At 34.4% G+C, this 20369-nt stretch overlaps 1 protein-coding gene across 2 annotated transcripts in view; it reads right to left on the reverse strand.

Annotated features, from left to right (window-relative positions):
• hth (Meis homeobox homothorax) overlaps nt 1-20369 on the reverse strand; it is a 930897-nt gene that overhangs the window by 319784 nt on the left and 590744 nt on the right. For both annotated transcript variants that reach the window (XM_085948514.1, XM_085948513.1), the window contains exon 10: nt 15538-15686. In XM_085948514.1, the coding sequence (XP_085804640.1) occupies nt 15538-15686 (149 nt within the window). The remainder of the gene's footprint in view (nt 1-15537; nt 15687-20369) is intronic.

Genomic DNA, 20369 nt, shown 5'->3' on the forward strand with positions numbered 1-20369 from the left:
GTTTCATTGCAATCGGATGAATGGTATAGGAACGCTTACGAATAGAAGAAGAAGAAGATGGTTGTACTAATTCGGAAACCTTCGCGGTCTTGCCGCACAACAACTGTTCAAAATTTCATCGCAATTGGATGAATGGTATAAGAACGCATACGAATAGAAGAAGATAGAATAGAAGAAAAAGAAGAAGAAAATGGTTGTATCAATTTGAAACCTTTGCGGGCGTGAACACAACACTTGATCAAATTTTCATTGCAATCGGATGAATGGTATAGGAACGCATACGTATAGAAAGAGAAGCAGATGGTTGTACTAATTCAGAACCCTTTGCGGGCGTGCTCACAACAACTGGTCAAAATTTCATTGCAATCGGATGAATTGTATAGGAACGCATAGAAATAGAAGAAGATAGAATATAAGAAGAAGATGGTTGTACTAATTCAGAAACCTTCGCGGGTGTTGGCACAATTACTGACGAAAATTTTATTACAATCGGATGAATGGAATAGGAACGCATACGAATAGAAGAATATAGAATAGAAGAAGAAGAAAATGGTTTTACTAATTCAAAAACCTTTGCGGGTGTTACCACAACAACTGACGAAGGTTTCATCGCAATCGGATGAATGGTATAAGGACCATACGAATAAAAGAAGATAGAATGAAGAATAAAAAGAAGATGGTTGTACTATTTCAGAAACCTTTGCGGATGTTAACACAACAACTGACGAAGGTTTCATCGCAATAGGATGACTGGTATAGGAACCATACGAATAAAAGAAGATAGAATGAAGAAGATGAAGAAAGTGATGATTTTTATAATTCAGAAACCTTCATGGGTGTGTATACAACCACTTACCAAAATTTTATTGCAATCGGATGAATGGTATAGGAACCATACGAATAAAAAAAGATAGAATGGAGAAGAAGAAGAAGATGATAATTTTTCTAATTCAGAAACCTTTATGGGTGTGCATACAACCACTTACCAAAATTTCATTGCAATCGGATGAATGGTATAGGAACCATACGAATAAAAGAAAATAGAATGAAGAAGAAGAAGAAGCTGATAATTTTTCTAATTCAGAAACCTTTATGGGTGTGCATGCAACCACTTACCAAAATTTCATCGCAATCGGATGAATGGTATAGGAACGCATACGGGACAGACAGATAGAAAGACAGACAGACATACAGACAGACAGACATTCATTTTTATATATTAGTATAGCCTATACTCTTCGCGCAAGTGCAAGCAATAAGTTGACAAAGTTTTATCGCAATCGGATGAACGGTATGGCTGCGCATTAAATACGAACAAACAAACACACACACACACAAATATTAATTTTTATATATTAGAAGATATACGTTTTGAATGCCTCATGACAATGCGATACTCCGCATGGATTCTGTAACCACTGCGTAACATCCCTCACAACCACGGCGATGCTACAATAGCGATCTACGCACCGCATTGAACGATTTACTAGAATAAATAGAACGACCTAGCAGACTCTGGTGCGTAATTATTATTTAAACATTCATTTTATATTAAATTATTTACAAACGTACTTATATCTCATTGTTTTAATTACGAGTAGGTACATACTTTATTTATTTTAGTTTTATAGCTTTTATCTGTCTGATAGAATATATAATTATCACTATAAGTGTAAAACTTGAATAACTAATGTGTTTTGAAATTTATAGTACTTAGGTATCAGCTAGTTTCTAAAATATTTATATAGTTTTCCGAGACGGGCTTTTATTATAGCGTAAACATAAAACGCATGAATTTAAAATGTATCTGTCTTCAACACTAAAAAACAAAAGAAAGCGCTTATCGGGAGGGCTTTTAAAACTTAGCGTATCCAACTTAATTTAAGGTGTCCGAAAAACCCGTTTTTGCCTTGCAGAAACGTATTTAGTTATCCAGGCAGTTAATTTCTTTCCTAGTACACGAGAGTATTCTGCTATACTTTACTAGTTACCCCCCTCTTCCTCCACCGGGGGCCGGTAATTCTTTCGTTTCTGTTTCTTAAGTACAAATAATGAGGCACAAGATTTTCGTTTTAGCGAAAAAGATGTTCTAAGCCGTATATTTCGAGCCTCTGCGCTTAAATAGCCCGTGCCTTTAGCTATTTTTATGCTTAGTTATGGAGGGTAAAGTAGCTATCTGTAGGTGTTAAGAGGTTCCCCTTTTACATTTTATTTTAATGCATTGAAGCTGTAGTTAACTTTCAGTGAAAACTTAAGTAGCTACTTACTGACTAAAAGTAGGTGCATTATTATGTTTTCATTAAATTTATAAATTTATAGATTTGAGTCTATGGTTTAAAGTTAAAGCTTACTATGATTGTACATGATTTTTAATGAATCTTTTTAACTCATATCCATAATATCTCCATTTCCATGTATTTCACTGTTGAGTATCGTCACTATTTAAAATCTCAGTTATAACCCATGATTCTTATGGTGTGCTGTTTGCATTAAAAGGTTCCTTACTTGGTCAGTTGGTCAAACCCATATTACAAATTCAAAGCGTTCAGAATATGACATTCTTAGTAAACAAAGAAAAATGAGTGTTACCAATATTTAAATAAAGGACAGAGTAATGCAATCACACAAAAACTTTTAAACAACGTCAATATAAATTCACCAGTAAGTGGAATATATCAATATACGAAACAATTTTATTGAACACAGTGTTGTTGCCCTTCCAATCGGCATTAACAATGACATGTTAGTTCTGTACCATTGGTCCTTGGGAGAACATACAAGAATGTAACACTGTATATTTATATTGATGATACATAATTTGGAACAGTCAAAACAAAGCCATTGGAAAAAAAACTATAATTTAAACATAATACTGAACATGTCTTCAAAATATATCCATGGCGATTCGGGCAATGTACTTTATCGATTAAGCTACAGTTAAAAATTTCTTGTCAATTACACGATGCATCTGAAGCGTTATTTCCGTTTTAACAAACTTTTTAAATTTGTTTATAAAAGTATTATTTTATTTAATGAATAATATAGAAAATATAATAATGCAACATTCCATATTGAAAATATATGTAATATATTACAACTCCAGAAAACAAATAATATGGCAAAATAGGTAGGTACCTATTCAAAATAAAACCACTCCTAATTCATATAATAGATTGTATTCTTATAATAATTATGCCGAGAGCCGTTTAGTAATTTGCCTGTCACCTTTTTGCATTATTATTTGGCCCCGAAAGTCTGGATTACTCAATCCCAATACATTGGCCATTCTTTGAGCATTTGAATAAAGAATAAATCAACTGGGATTTCATCTATCTTCGATCCTGAGATGGTGCCCTGGTATCTAGTTAAGAAGTATGTACCTATACAAGGTGTAGCAAAACGACTCCAGTAGATAATGTATATTTATATATTTTTAAATCAAGTGATAATTATTAAGTTAAACGTGTGTTGTGGTAAGAAACAGTAAGTTTGTGTTCGTCATTGGACATTGAATATTTCCAAAAGTACTTACCTAAATTAATTGAGTTTCTATGTAATCTATTTTAGAAAATGATAATATAAATTACATATTACTTTAAATTCTACAGATTTATTTTACGATTAGATAACTATGACATAACTGTTATCAATATTATCTTTTCCTGATAATGATGCATCGATCGAAATAGCTATTGACTAATAAATCAATTTGTATGATTTAATTTAATTTATTTTCCGTATAATTTAGCTAATAAAAACGTTAAGCTTTCTTGGTTAAATAACATACATTTTATAGCTACGGCTTTATTAGTAAAACTTCTAGTTTCAAATTAATACAGTGATTAAATTAAGTCAAATATTGAGGTAAATGAGATATAAATGCCACTGAATATATTTAAATAATTTTTACAGTACAAAACCTTGATAATTATTCTGTTTTATTAACATGTCTTTTATTAATGTGCCTACCAACCTAATTTAAAATTCTATTTCCCAGTAGAAAGCCTTTAGTAGAAAACAATTGAATATAATATATCATATTTAGTTGACATTGATCTAAGACGATTACGTATTTACGCTATGTTTATAATAGTACTTAGGTTAAAATCTTTTAACTTTCTAATTATTAGATATTTTTCCAGAGGCATATTTTTAATTTATTTATATTTTGTATTGCTTTTTGTGTAAGTAAAAAATTATCTCAGAGACGGCTGTAGGTAATAAAACCATCCCAAACTTTCAAAAGCAATTACCTATCTCAAAACGGTGTTCCTGACAGAAAAACGATGGTACTTAGATACTTGGAATATCGACTCATTTATAGAATGTCGATTAATTTTACTAACCATACATTTTTCAATGACTTAGAGACAAATTATTATTAGTAACATAATTATTATAAATTATTTGAGATAAAGACGTGGGATTAGTTTAAAAAAATTAAATAATCACAATTCATCGTCAATTTGTGAGTTCGAGATTTCTACGCCACCTTGTGAAAAGACAGCAAGATCGGCAACGCGCCGTTTTCTTTTGCTCACCCATTCTATTTTCTGTGCGTTACATCCACCTCTTCGCTCTCATGCCACCCCGGTCCCCGTCAAAGCGCGCACCGTTGATTTATGTCCACGGCGCTAAGACTGTAATGAAATTGCAACGTTAGCCGGAATTTTGCCACCTTCCTCCGTACCAAGGAGTCTTGGAGGGATTCTTCTTTCATGCGTCTCGCGATGGAGACAGAGAGTAAGGGCGTAAATAGGAAATGTAAATTATACATCCATATATTTTCAGTTCAGTTGTGTTTACATATTCGTTTTAATGTCTATAGAAATACGTACGTATAAATGTGTACTGAAAGGGAAGAGCTGTTCAAGTCGATTCAACCAGCTGTTGGGCACATCCGACCGTCCGATATGGTCGCCACAATTTGTTGCATTTAGAAAATTTACGGTTTATTTAATATTGCCAACGTGAAGATCTCTTCACTTAGATTGTTCGACAATTTTGTATTAGCATTTGTTACTCAAAATGACGAATTACAAAAAAAAATATGCTTCACGTCTAAACGTAGGGCTAAATAATCGGTTTGTATAATTATGCGAAAATATATATTAATATGTGAGATAAATAAATGCAGTCCTAAAAAGTTTTTAGTATTTAATTTAATCCTCGTGAAAATAAAGATTGCTTATCACTGTTTTAAGGGTTCGACAACTTGCATAAATTTAAATTCTAAAGGATTTAAGTTTTGTACTTATTCCATTTGAGTAGGAATAGTATAAAACTTAAATCCATTAGAATTTAGATTCAAATTCCATCAAGTACCTTCGGTCAATAGTGTTAATATTACATAAATTTAATCAAGTCGTACGTATGAAAAAAGAAAACTATTATTGATTTATTATATTTTTTCAAAGTGGTTAGATTAACATTAGAATACCTACAATAACAAAAAAATTAAAAAATTATATAATTTGCACCTGATCTAATCATTTCCCTCAATCTAATATTACGTTAATTAAACGCATACTATTAGTTAACGTTAATTAGCGCATACTAAAAGTTACCTCGTTTTTTTATCAATTTATACTCTATGCTTGGGTCTTACTAGACGTTTTCAGCTCTACTTTCATATTATATGAACGTAGAGTTTGTATAATAAGTATACTCTTTATGGAGAAGGGTTTCTTTAATGTATTTGCTTATTACTTACATCCATTTCTCGTAAAAACAAAATCTGTTAATACAAACCTCTACTCTGTGGATGCCCATATGATCCTATTAGGATCGGACATGGTTGGAATGAATGAATGGAGAACTATTCTAACTCACATTTGAAATATTTCAGAAGGGAGTTCTCTGAAACGACTCACTTCAGTTATTTATTAGTTGTATATACCATATTTTGGTAGGACTATTGATGAAAAAATTGATACATAAATGTGTATATATAAATAATAAATAATTTAAATAAGATGTTTCAAAGAACACTTCTGAAAAATATTTCAAATGTTAGTTAGAATAGTTCTAGCCGACGTTATGTTTTCAATTATTTGAAATTTCGGGACTAATTTCATGTAACGCTTATGGCGTTGCAACAAAGCTTCGCAGTTTAATTAATATTTGCTGGCTTATATTTATACTTATAAGATTGTTTCTAGCACCGTTGTAATAAGGAGAATAAAAAGGTCCCCCTCACTACGCTCTGAATCCCTAATACCCGTTATTTTTTCTTCGTGATTAGGGAAATCTTTAATACAATTATACATATCTCGGGGCCAACTAAGGCCGAGAATTTTCATTATCGAATTCTTGAGTAATATAACGCTCGCATTGGGAGTGGATACTTGCGATGGAATTCTCGGCGAATGAAAATCAGATTTGCATTTGAAATTTTCGGATAGCGTTACGTGGGTACTTTTGCCATCGCATTATTCGAAAGCCTCATTCTTATAATAAATTTCAATCAGACATAGGTAGGTCGGTACATACCGACATTAATGATATTGTTTTCATGCCGTAATAAATTTTCACGAGTAAATGAAAATGGGATTTACCAACATTATAAATAAATCTTCAGTATTTTCGATGAAATTTATTTTATACGTTAATAATGGGATTGATTTCTTTTTACCAACATATTTGTTGATAAGACAGTATAATAACTACATATCAGTGTCTAAGGGTGTAGTTAGGCTGTTAAAATCCGACGTAAATAGTGGACACTAAACTTTGTCAGGCATCATACGTATTTGTTTTCAATGAACCAAGCCTACAAATTGAAAAAAGTGTCTTTAAAATTCAAAATATAAAGGTAAAAAATAATAAAATTATACATAATTTTAGATATTTTATAGATAGAAGGATAAACCAATTATCGTTTGGTTTAGGTAGAGATTAATGATTTTTAAATGACCGACCAACATGATCTATAATATGCATTCTTAATTCAACGAAAATAAATAAGTATGACTGAAAAGTTTGCACTATTTTTGTCGGATCTCATAGCATACCCAAACTAGTATGGTATGGTTGAGACAGGGTTTAGTTGACTTTTAAAAACTAACCAGCACCGTCTGCAATTTGTATTCTTAGTTCAATGAAAACAAAATAAGTATGACTGACAAAGTTTAGTATGAAGTACAATTTATATTTGATCTTAAGAGCCTACCTCTACCCCTCGCCACTGATATTATACTAGCTATCTTAGGCATGTCCAACGCGTCGATCTCGTGAAGGATTATACTTTGTGAGATCATAAAATATATAACCATAATTAATATTTGTATCAAGATATCATACATAGCTGGGATATTATATACATAGTGGAAAACACATTTTGTTAATTTTCCATTTGAGTATAATTGACAGCTGTTTCGATCTAAGAATCCATAATAAAAACAATCAATACAGATTACATAAATTTACTGTGAATTAGTAATATATTTTTCTGTATTTTCTACATAATGTAATGTGCATCTGGTATCAGGGTCTCATAAAACCTATCAGGCACACAAGTACGTAAATGCAATATTAAGAGATTTGTTGTGAATATAGTGACAGGGAGACATGAGCGGCGCAGCATGTCAGATTATTGCGTTTTGTGAGAATGCCATTTCCCCACGACGTCTTCTTATGTAGGCGGTCGCTAAAGCCCTGAATAACTCGGACCGGAAATATACTCGACGTTCACAGGAAATAGACTAGCTTTGACTAAAACTAGATGTCTATGTTATGGTCTCCTGGTATAAACAGATCCGTGTTTGGCTATTTGTAAATACAGTTGTCACTGAAATAGGTTTATTTTATAATATGACTGTTTAAAATGATTTTATATGTAGAAGTATTTATTTGATAATATTTCTGTATAGGTACCAACATCGATATGATAAGGCTTTATGTCGATTTTTCGATTTTGTATATGGATTATTTAGAAATGTATCTTGATAATAAATGAATATTCCCACTGTATATTCGTTTCTCTAAACTGCAATTCCAATATATAGCTTATTACATATATTTTTAAAAGTTTATATAGAATAATTTCAGAACACTATTATATAAAAAAAAAACGATATGAGCTTATATATTTAATTTGACGATTTCAGTGACACTTCATAATAATCATAGTGATAAATAAATATCTGTAAAAAGCTCCAAAATCATCACAACCAAACCCTAACCAAACCATTTCCTGTTTTCTCAACATTTTGATGTTTGAGTATTAAAGTACTTAAGTACTAGAAGGCTTATAGAAATCTTTTGTTTGTATTTGGTTCTGTAAAGAATCACTTAGAATACTTAGAGCCGCTATATTTTTTAATCGGGCAATAAAATTAAATCGAATACGTTAACGAAGCATAAAAAACAAAACATGCATAATCTAAATACGAAAAAAAATATAATTTGGGAATTCTGCTTGTTTATACATTACGCAAATAGTCCCATTAAATTTGTTCCGCTGGCTCTTCTCGTTTTTAAATTGTTTCGACTTTTATAATAACACCGCGCGTACTGTTTGCGAACGAATCACAGTACGTACAGAATATTTAAATTAGTGCTTAAAATACCAAACCGAACAGATGGTGCCCTGGTAGAACGTGTCATTTGAGATGTGTATTTACTTTGTATTTTGTTTGCGCAGGCTAAAACAATTATTACAAATTTTGCTAAAATTTTAAACACATAAATGTGCATTAGTATTACTACGTTTCTGAGCGCCTGGTAAATATTATTTCGTATTTATGACTTATTCTTCTTCCCATGTCATCCTATAGCTCCACTGTACTGTGCGGATGGTATCTCGTTAGCGGTCGGCTTGAAGAACAGGCAAGCTAGGTTTTATCAGCATGATGAGAGGCTGCTTAGTTCACTTTCTTTCTCTCTCACACCTGCCAAACATCTATTCTTGAAGCTCAGTATACGGTTGTTCAGAGCTTTCCTAAGGTACTATTACATTATAGTGAAGAAAAATCTCGGCACACCTAATACTAAAAAGCGACTAGAAGAAACCGTATCTGTGAATAATACCCCGTTTACACGTGCATGAATTTACTGCTTACAGTACGTATTATCGCGGCCATAACAAAAAAATGCACATGTAAACACGCAGTATCGTGCAATTTGCAAGATTGCATGCGTGAATCAAAAAAGTTCAGAAGCTTCTGAATTTTCGCGCGACAGTTGGAATTTGAGAGATAGCTGAGCATGCGCAGTAAAACGATAGTGGCAAACCTGCCGTAAGAAATACGAATTACACCGAGTTAAGCACGTTTAACATTTAAAAAAAACAGTCAAATAGCACCATAAAATGACAACGCGTCTAGTTTACGCTTGAATAATGAGATTGGCGAGACAGTCAGCACTTTTACGTGTAGACAGTTATAATCGAGATGTACAGGCGCTATAAGCCGGCTCGCACATCAAAACTCGCCTTGTGTGCCTGACGGCCGTAAATCAAAACCTCCGAGACTGCCGGCGAATGTTGCATGATCACAACCTCGCACATCTGCCTAGCGCTGCTAGCTCTAGCTCTGCCAAACGCGGCGACAGTCTGGAGAGAAATGGCCGATTCTGCAGCTGTGTGCATGCGCGGATGGCCAATGCAACTCGACGCATGTCGCAGCGTCGCAGAGTTGCAGTTGCATCGGCCAATCTGCGAAGCTCCATTTGATAACGTTTGTTTCTTGGTTTACGATGACGTCACATCGACGAATTCGTCGTAAGACGCATGATGTGCGAGCCCACTAAATATTCAATTTTCCACTATTGGTCAATAAAAAAAGAAATTGAAAGAAAGGCACCGAGCAAAATAAATTGTCACAGGCGCGATCCACGAAAGGTATTGGGAAGAATTCAACCCACCGTAACTATTAAGAAATTCTAGCTAGTGAATAAACCTGTGAATTATTTCAAAGAAAAATAATCAACAATGTTGTAATAAAAATAACAATAATTATTATTGTTTGTAGAAACTGTCATTTCACTCATTAATAAAAATAAAGCCTTCGCTTAAGTTGCTTAGTGACTTTTCCGAGCAGTATTTTTATTAATTATATTCCCTAATGCTACCCTAATACAATTTAATCTAGGTATACTCTTCCCGCCTACAATCCATCAGATTCACAAAGAGAGGAGTAGGTAGGTACATGGGAAATTGGTATTATTTTAAAGTATCTATTGTGCGGGACATTGCGTAGAGCGGCGTCGGGAGAATTAACATCGGAGCCTGCCCAAAGCCCTACCGCCGTTGCCACCTGCGGCCCTGATACCTACCGACTAGGGAAACCAATCGTTAAATTTGTGAAACAATTTTACGGTATAATTTGAAATAAAATTTCAAACTTTTCCCCCGAAAACGACTACAGTTTTTCAAACTCATTAGCGAAAAATTATTTTAAAAAAAAAGTTATTTTATTGAAAAAGTTCGACGCCGTGCATTTTGTTTTTTATTAATAAAGTTATCGGATAACGATACGATATAAACGTGTACACGTTATTTACTCACTACAAACCAATGGAAAATTTAAAATCTCATATCGATATCACTATCTCTTCACCAAACACAACACACAAAATTGCTAACTGGACAGTAGAAGACCAACACAACCCCATCTCAGACCACAACCCAATCACCTTTACTTGGAACAATACAATTAGCGTACTCTCACCCATGACCGACTCAACACGCATTTTTATAACAAATGAAAAAACCGACTGGAGAAAAATAAATGAATTGACAAGGGAAAACATGGCCGAGCTTAACATAGATAAACAGTTCCTTGAAAACATACATACAACTCCTGAACTCGACACTGCAGTGGAAACGGTCACCTCGGCAATCTCTATCGCATGCCATAAAATACTCCCACAAAAAACGCAACATGATATTAGGAAAAATCCAATCTGGTGGAACGCTGAATTAACAAAAATGAAAAGAATAACTCTCAGATCAAAACGGAAATTACAGAACTCAAGTGACATCATGCGACCACAAAAGCTCACTGACTATATCGACAAAAGAGAAGCATACAAAACAGCCATTGAGGAAGCAAAAATTAAAAGCGCTAAATTATTTTATGAATCTCAGACGCCAATGACAGCATGGTCTTCGCTATACAAAATAACAAAAAAAACTAATGCCAGCAATATTCAATCGACACTTACTACAGAGGGAGTAAAGCACTCATCCGCAAAAGTCTCTGCAAAAGCCCTAATGGAAAAATTCTTTCCATACGATGATCCAACAACAGATACACCGATTCAACACTACATCAGACACACATCAGACAACCATATTCCGGGCGGAGAGGATGATATCCAATTCACACTTACTGAGATCCTATCCGCCTTACAGAATATGACTCCAAAAAAGGCACCTGGACACGACAACCTCACATTAGATATCTGCCAAAATTTCGCAAAAAACTTCCCTGAAGAAATTCTACTACTATAAAATAAATGTCTGACACTCGTTCACTTCCCGAAATCCTGGAAAATAGCGATCATTAAGGCCGTTCCTAAGCCTGGGAAAGATGCTATGGACACAAAATCGTACAGGCCTATCGGCCTCCTTCCCGTTTTCGGAAAAGTGCTAGAAAAACTAGCAATTCAGAGAGTGCACTGGCATCTTACAAAAAACAACAAATTGAGCACTAAACAGTTTGGCTTTACCCCTCAAACATCAACAGAACACGCACTAAACAAAGCCGTACACATAATCTCAACGCATCTCGAATTGAAAGAATCACTCATAGCAATTTCCCTAGACATTCAAGGTGCATTTGATAACGCATGGTGGCCACACATAAAAAACGCCCTTGCAATCAAGTCAACACCGCCTAACTTGTACAAACTGTTTTGCAGTTATCTACAAGATAGGGAAGTAAAACTAAAGTATGCAGACGAAGAAATAAAACAAGACCAAACCCAAGGTTGCATCCAAGGCTCAACTTGTGGCCCAACACTATGGAATATCGCCTTAGACAGTCTATTAACAATACTCTTACCCCACAATACATACATACAAGCCTTTGCTGACGATGTGTTAATATTGATAGCAGCAAAAGACACCGACGAACTGGAATTAAAAACCAATAGCGTGCTTCAAAAAGTAAACTCATGGGGTGAAGACGTAAAACTAACCTTCTCAGATATTAAGACAAATATAATGTTTATCAACAAAAGGAAAATACGAACACCAGAAATCCAGTGGAAAGGAAAACCGAAAAAGTTGGTCGATTCCTTTAAAATTCTTGGCATAATACTAGACAGGCACATCAATTGGGCGAAACACGTCGACTACATATGTAAGAAAGCAGCTCAAATGGGAAAATTCTTTTTAAAAACAGCAAGAGCCACTTGGGGGGCGTCTCCTGAAGTTTTAAAAATTATATATCATGGAGCTGTGGAGCCAACCTTAACTTACGCGGCATCGGTCTGGAATAAAGCAACTCACAGAAAGTCGATCCAAAAAAGACTGAATTCCGCGCAAAGACCTTTCGCAATATCAATTTGCAAGGGATATCGCACAATATCGCTAACGTCAGCACAAGCCCTGGCAGGAATAGCGCCAATAGATATAAAAATACAAGAACTTACAGGAATATACCAAGTTAAAACAAGCCACATACTTCCCCGACACTTACCTACAGACAGAACATACGAAAACAAAATACACTACACACAACTTCCACATCCTGGTAACAGACATCTAGAAAATATAGAACACATAGGAACAGTTGACGAAGACACTAAAACAAAATACCACATCACAGGATTGGAGATCTACACAGATGGCAGTCTAATCGATAACAAAGTAGGGGCAGCTTTTGTAGCCTACGAAAATGGAACATTAATAACACCCCGAAAATTTAAGCTCGAAAGCTACTGCACTGTTTTCCAAGCAGAAATATTTGCTATCAGAGAATCTCTCGAGTGGACACTCAAAAGATTAAAGTTCCACAGACACGACTATGTAAACATATTCTCAGATAGCCAATCCAGTCTGGTAGCTCTCCAAAACCCATCATCGACACACCCACTTGTAAGAGACATTTTAACACTGTCAACACAGCTTCGAATGATAGGAACAAACCCCAGATTCTTCTGGATAAGAAGTCACACAGGGATAGCCGAAAACGAGGAAGCTGATAAATACGCTAAACAAGCCACAACAGACAAAAGACCTTTAACCTATACACACTTCCCTCTGAGTTACGCAAAACAAAAACTAAACGAAGATACCATAGAGCTATGGAACCACAGATACACAACATCCGCCACAGGATCAATAACGCAGAAATTTATTCCAAACATAAACTGTGCCATCACTCTTGCCAGGAACTTAAAAATATCACACGAACTCACACAGATACTAACAGGCCACGGATCGGTGCGAGCTTATCTAAAAAGATTTAAATTGAGGGATGACGACTGTTGTCCATGTGACGGCAACACATCTCAAACTGTGTGGCATGTCATCAACGACTGCCCTATACTAGAAAGGGAGCGATGGACTCTCAGGACTCGATGTAGACAACATAATCACGAAATTGACCTCCAAAAGCCTCACGAAGCACTAAGCAATAGAACAACACAAGAACACTACACAAAATATTTAATCCTGGCTATAAAGAAAATTAAAGATATAAATGGAGGCACCTAATTAGCCCCACATCAATGCAACTAACCCACCCAACCACCTTGTACGAAAAAGCAAGGGTATGGTTATTATAAAAAAAAAAAAAAATGGTAAAGTTATATGTGATCCAAAATATATACTACAATAATAATAATTGTTAGTACATAATCGAGATTATAATAAGTAAGATCGGTCGCTTCGGTCTAACGAACGGCATTGAACAAACACTTATTATAATACATTTTACATACAAAAGACAAACTAATAAAACAGTAGTTGTCATGGGCTGACTTGGTGCGTAATCAAAAATACGGAAAGAGTGTTGGGCTCATTTGAGCGAAGCGTCCTGCGCGGTATTGTTGGAACAGGGGTACAATACAGAGCTTGCATATCGAACAGTCATTTAGAGTTTAGACCAAGTGAGCGAATGTTTGTTCTTCCCCCACTCCAGCGAAATTCTTATGCTCGCTCAACAAAAAGCGTTTACGTCAAGAGAATTTCGCTGGAGTGGGGGGAGAACAAACATTCGCTCGCTTGGTCTAATGCTAATGAGTCAATTACATTGAGCTACGTTACGAGCTGTTTGTTGACGAATTTAAAAGCGGGCGGCACACAAAACTTTCCATTCGCTGAGAAGCTAACAAGCTAGCTACTATTTTGACAGAACGTAGTTCATTTTTTACCGGGAAGTCGCTACTACGCAGTAGGCCCACACGGCGGCGTGTAGCGTGTAAAGTTGGCCGGCTTTCAACTTTTCTCGGTAGATTGTTTACAATCTGCTTGTTACCTTTTTCGATGACACTGGGCGACTTTACAGGCAGATTGTAAATTCGCAAACAAGCAGCTCGTAAAGTAGCTCAATGTCATTGACCCATAAGTGCGGCTTTAGACGACAGGGTCATTTATACAAGATACATGAGTCAGGGCCTCCCAAAGAAACTGATATTCGGGAAACCGGAAAGCATCCGATCGACCTCGTGAATGGATTGAAAGTCTTACGCGTGTAACACGTTAGGGAAGTGGTTTTAAACAAACTGATGATATTATAACAGACTGGTGGCTGCAATATTCTAAACTTATTTTATATAGCTGTAATGTCATTCTAAATCTAAACTGTGTAGACAGACCTAGAGCATTATTAAATTATGTTAATTATTGTATTTTATTTTAATTCATAAAAAAAGTGTAATAATTATGCCTTCTCAATTTGTTTGATCATTTTTCTAATGTATTCGCAGAAATGTTTTTTTTAATGTACCTAAGTGTATACCTACCTTAAAGCCATCTCCTTATATGGAATAAAGGTTGTTAAAAATAAATATTAAATGTTATTTTTTTAGTGATAATGTCGTAACACGTAGTCATCCTTGAATTTAAATGTGAAAACATATATTCAAAAAATGTTATTTCTTTCAATAAGTATCATATATTTCTACCAAGAAATAACAGTAAATATATATATGTACACTAAACTATTTTTATGTATTTGACAGTTGCAGAAATTAACGCAATGTATTAAAATAATTCGTCGTAATGAGATAGGACATACGTGGTTTAATTGGTAAAGCACATTGATGTGAAATTAGTGGATAAGGGTTCGATATCGATTCGTCGGGCGTCGTATTTTTCTAGTATCTATATGCTATAAAAAATGATGTATTTTAAATATATTATTATTTATTTTAAGTGGACTGAATACCTATGTACAAATAACAATGCAAGTGTCTAACTCTATGAAAAGAAGTTAATTTCATTTGACGACATCCGCTTGTGGCGCTAGTTTGACGAATTGAAACCAGGTGCACAGGACGATAATTAATCGGTCGGTAAGTAGACACGGATTAGACGTCCGCCGGTGCATTACATAAAGTCTATGGACAATGGATTCGACTCACCGTTAAGTGTTGAAAGAGCCACGCTCTGAGGATATTGGTGGCTACTTTGGGGAAAATGCCGCGTTTTTTCTGGTTCTTTTTTCCATTCGTATCGTCGTCCTCCTCTCCCGTGCCTTCTCCACTGCCGATGCTAGCATTACTCGCATCACCTGTGAACAAAAGAAACAGATTTAATTAGTTCAACATCATCGTAATAAAATAAGAAGTAATATCCTTACATAATAGTATTTCATGGGTATATACATAATAATTTATGCAGAGCAGCCTTCCGGTGAGCGAAGCCTTGACAGAAGAAGAAGAACGTTTTGACTAAAGAATCTACGAGACTTATTGAGATTAATGAGACAGTGATGACGAAAATCATTTAACGTCCGATAACTGATATCGCACAGAAAGTATAGTATGAACGAAGACACAAATCGCGAAAGTTATTTAGTCAATAACTTCAAAATTGTGTAATAAACAAACGAACGTTCGCTTTAAATTCAATATAATAGCGCATTACCACGGACCACAGTAATTACTGTGGTTATTTAGATATTGTATAGTCTCTGCATCGCACTAACAGTTAGTTCCCCTTGCATCAATAGAGAAGGCCATTAAGATTGGACTTTTAATGTCGGCAGTAGTGGGTCGTCTTACCCCACGAGGCTTGCCACACCTTTAATAATGATTGTTTCTTATCGTTTCACTGAATTGCCCTGCGCTTTGCATTTAAAATGCTGTTTTAACTAATTACAGCAGATAACACGTACTACAAGGTACAACTCGGAGACTGACTTCCAGTGTTTCTAGCAGAGCTGTCATTTTGTATACCCACATGGTTTCATGATATCCTAATACTTGCAGTAACTTTTTTTTAAATATGTGTTCTTTAATTATTTTCAATAGGTTTTGTGAATGTTAGTTACACAATATAGAATGCATCATTTTTGTTTCAATTTGTCGCTCTAAAGTCTAAAAAGTCTTAACCTACATAATTTTCGTATATATTGAAATGTTAAAACCTCCGAAGTGACAAAATTGGGTTTTTATTTATTTATTAAAAAGACACAACAAATTATTAATTCAAGACGTTCACAATATGGCATTTAGATTTTTTTTTTAAACAGGTACATCAAGTTATAATAAAAATACAAATCATTTCTAAGTCACTACAAGGATTACTATTGTCATGCCACGACACGAAACTGTTAACTTCGTTGGTAGTGCTAATTATGATCCCCGATAAAGGGCTGACAGGACTCTAGCCTAGGGGCCCGGGTTCAGGGGGGCCCGGCGTGGCGGGTCGACCACATAATTGAGATAAATACACATCTTAAATATGCCCCAATAGTAAAAAAGTCGCCTGCGGCGCTAATTTGAAAATATAAGTATGGATGTGCGATGCAATTTTTGGTTATTGTGTGTTGATACTCGACAACTCCATAATCAGATGTGTTAAAAATCGTTAAAAATACACTGAATTTTTATTGACCTCGAACACCATTTAGAAAACGCCACTAGAGCGTCAGACCACCTTTAACCTTCGTGATAGGTAGGGGGCCCACCAAAGATCCTGGCCTGGGGGCCCGCTTCAGGATGTGGTACTGTTTATAGAAAATGATGATTGTTGCATATTGAAATAAAATAAATGGTACCTACTTAATAATTTGAATGAAATAGTTAATCGAAAATCATTCGAATATAAGAGCACTACCATCGTGATTCGAAATTCTGTGCCACGGCTTGAATATAGTAAGCCTTGTTTCTATAAAGCGCACTAACCAGCCGCGTAGTCCGTGCAATTGGTGTATGATTAGTCCGACAAGAGAAAGTAATAATTTTGATCCAGCAATTTCATATCAGGTACAAAAACTGATCTGAAACATGGAGGTAGAATTCCATTTTTGCTTGTATATACATACACATCTAATTAACATATTGTAATAAATGGGACATCATTATCGAGTAAACTAATCATGTCAAATTGGAGGTTTATATTATTAATTGTATTTTTTATTTCGGTAATATGTCGGTTGTGGAGAAACATTGAGGGATTATGTGTAAATTCGTATGCAAAATTATCATTATATGATTCGATAAAACTATCGACATGTTATTTATGTGTGTTGCTTGAAACTTCACAATTAGTTGTTGTTGTATTTGGTCGTTATGCCGTTATGCAGAGAGCAAATTTGAATAATCTTAAGCAAAATGCCAAACTATCATCGACAAGCTTAACTACCCTAACCAGATAAACAACACTTAATCGTGTAATCTTTCTATCGCAAAAAGTCGTTTAAAAACTTAATATTTTCATTGAATAAAAATTCACAAGGGGCGTTCCTAGGTGAAAACTTTTAGAACTTTCTTTGGATTGCTCCGTCACGTTTTAAGGAGGTTAATTCCTCCCAAGAACAAACTTTTAATGCTCTGTAATTGAATTTGAGTGAATATTTTCGTAACCGTGTTGAATTTTAGCCGAAAATTAGTACTTATTCGAACAAAGCGGACAATAAAAATAAATACATATATCTATCTACAATTTCAGCTATTGGAACATAATACATACAATATTAATTATATGATAATTCATTTATTTGAAGGCGTTCCTATAAAAAAGGTTTATATAATACACTGGCATCAAAAGTAATTTTATTGTAGTTATTACTGGAGATAGTGTGCCAGGTAGATAGATGTCTGTCTTGATGTAAGTAACTAATTTTAAATTTCGAATTTTAAATTTCGAACTGGTCATTGTTTTACAAAAAATAATCGTATCATGATATATTACAGTTTAATAGATCAAATTATGTCATCAAATTTAAGTGTATATAACTGCTATTTTGCAATATAAATTACAGCAAAAGTGTTATACCTAGATATCATAAAAATCGTAACGCCAACAGCTCCTCCGCGTTCGTAGTGCTTAATTCACTTAGCAAACAAATCAATATTCATTTCGCAAACAAATCAAATCTCCTTCCCCGAAATGATCCGTCCTATGTATGACTCCCAAATCAGATTACGCTGTTTGCTCTTCATATCGAAGTGATACGGTGCATCTTTGCGAGTCGAATTTCACAACCCATTTCACAAAACAATAAATTCAGATTATTTAATATCTAATTTAACATATGTACACCATTTGAAACACCTCAAAAATATACCTGGCAGGTCGAGTTGTTCCAAATTATGTAATAAATACATATATTCAATAACAAAATGCTACATTCTTAAATCACGTCGACAGTAGAAAGAAAAAAAGGAATTAATCCACACAAATCAAATTTTACAGGAGGCACAAAAACGTTTTTGTTATGGTTTTCGCTCAAAGTAAAAATATACAAACTAGACATAACCGTGAAGTGCACGATAATTAATAATTTTCGGCTTTATATTCCTAATCTGATATTAATTAATATGGTTAAGTCGTTTTTCCCCACTTCATTTCCTTCTTTTTTTTCAATTGCAAGCTGAATTTTGATGATAAATCGGCATTTGCAGCATACGTTCTTTGGACATAATATTGTGTATTTAACGTTATTATCAAAAAAACCTATTTTCAGAAAAAACTAAGGGTTACGTTATGTCCTTTCTCTTTTATAAAGTCGACGTGTATTGTTAATTGTATAAAATAAATGATAGGTAGAGTAACAATATATACATTTATTTTCACCAGTTTTGATCAGTAGACTGAAAAAAATGGTGCTGCTAACTAGTGGAACGTATCTGTACTCATAGAAGAATATCGACTCACTACAAGATCAGTATTAAAAAATCTTAAATATAACACGTTTATAAATAATAAGTTAGATAGGTAGGTAGCAAATCTTCATCATTTTCTGTCAAAAAAAAATGTAAAATTATTAAAAATCACGTTTGAGGAGTTAGATTCTTTTCATTTTAAACACGTGACATACCTACGAGCATCGCTTACTCTTTCATAGAAATGCTCTGCTCAAAACTAAAAGCATTCACGCTTCCCTCTGCCTCTCTGCGATCAGAGGACCATCGCACCTCCCTTCCGCGTCTACTCCTTCACCCCTATGTATATTTATTTATATTTACATCCATTTATCCAGGGATATGTTGTTGCACTGACATAGTATTCCTATTTGAGTAGTCAATGATTATTTTCAAAATACAACTTTCAATACCCACGTATTAAGTACCTACTATTTAGAGATTCATTACTTATTAAATTATTATTGTTTTATTCAATATGATATTCTTATCATTGAAAACTCGTCAGAAAACATATCTTAATAAAAAAAAGTTAAGCCAGGTAGGACTTGAGCCCACCTTTCACTAACCAGGTGAGTGGCCTTATCCCTTGAGCTATCGTCCGCCTAATTATAGTACCTAATATCATTTTCACGATTTTATCACAAAGCTCGTCGCAATCATGACGTTAGGTTGACAGACGCTAGCAAAAATACCCGCCAGATCAGATTGACTGTCAAATCCACTACATCTTCAACCCTCCACACTACAAGACAGTACACTGTACCCAAGGATTGGCTGGAAGTTAATTCCACCCGCAATGCCTATAATGACAGACTATAAATCAAGACAAATAAATAATGTAATAAAATATTGTGAACAGGTAAGAATAAGCCATCGTGTTAATTAAATTGTTAATTAAAATACCTTACGATATCACCTTAATTTTGAATATTGAATGCGTATAATAAAATACCAACTCTGGATTTTAATTTATTTCAAAGAATGCGATAAATTAATTAAATTCCGTCACGGACCTCCCAAATTATTTCGAGGCGAATTCCACAAAAGTCACATGTGTCCTTCCTATCTATCAGGGTGAACTATTTTTGTTTATATTTGCC

This window comes from Rhyacophila brunnea, unplaced genomic scaffold, assembly GCF_057557595.1.
Source record: "Rhyacophila brunnea isolate RB1 unplaced genomic scaffold, BYU_Rbru_1.0 scaffold_20, whole genome shotgun sequence".
NCBI lineage: Eukaryota > Metazoa > Arthropoda > Insecta > Trichoptera > Rhyacophilidae > Rhyacophila > Rhyacophila brunnea.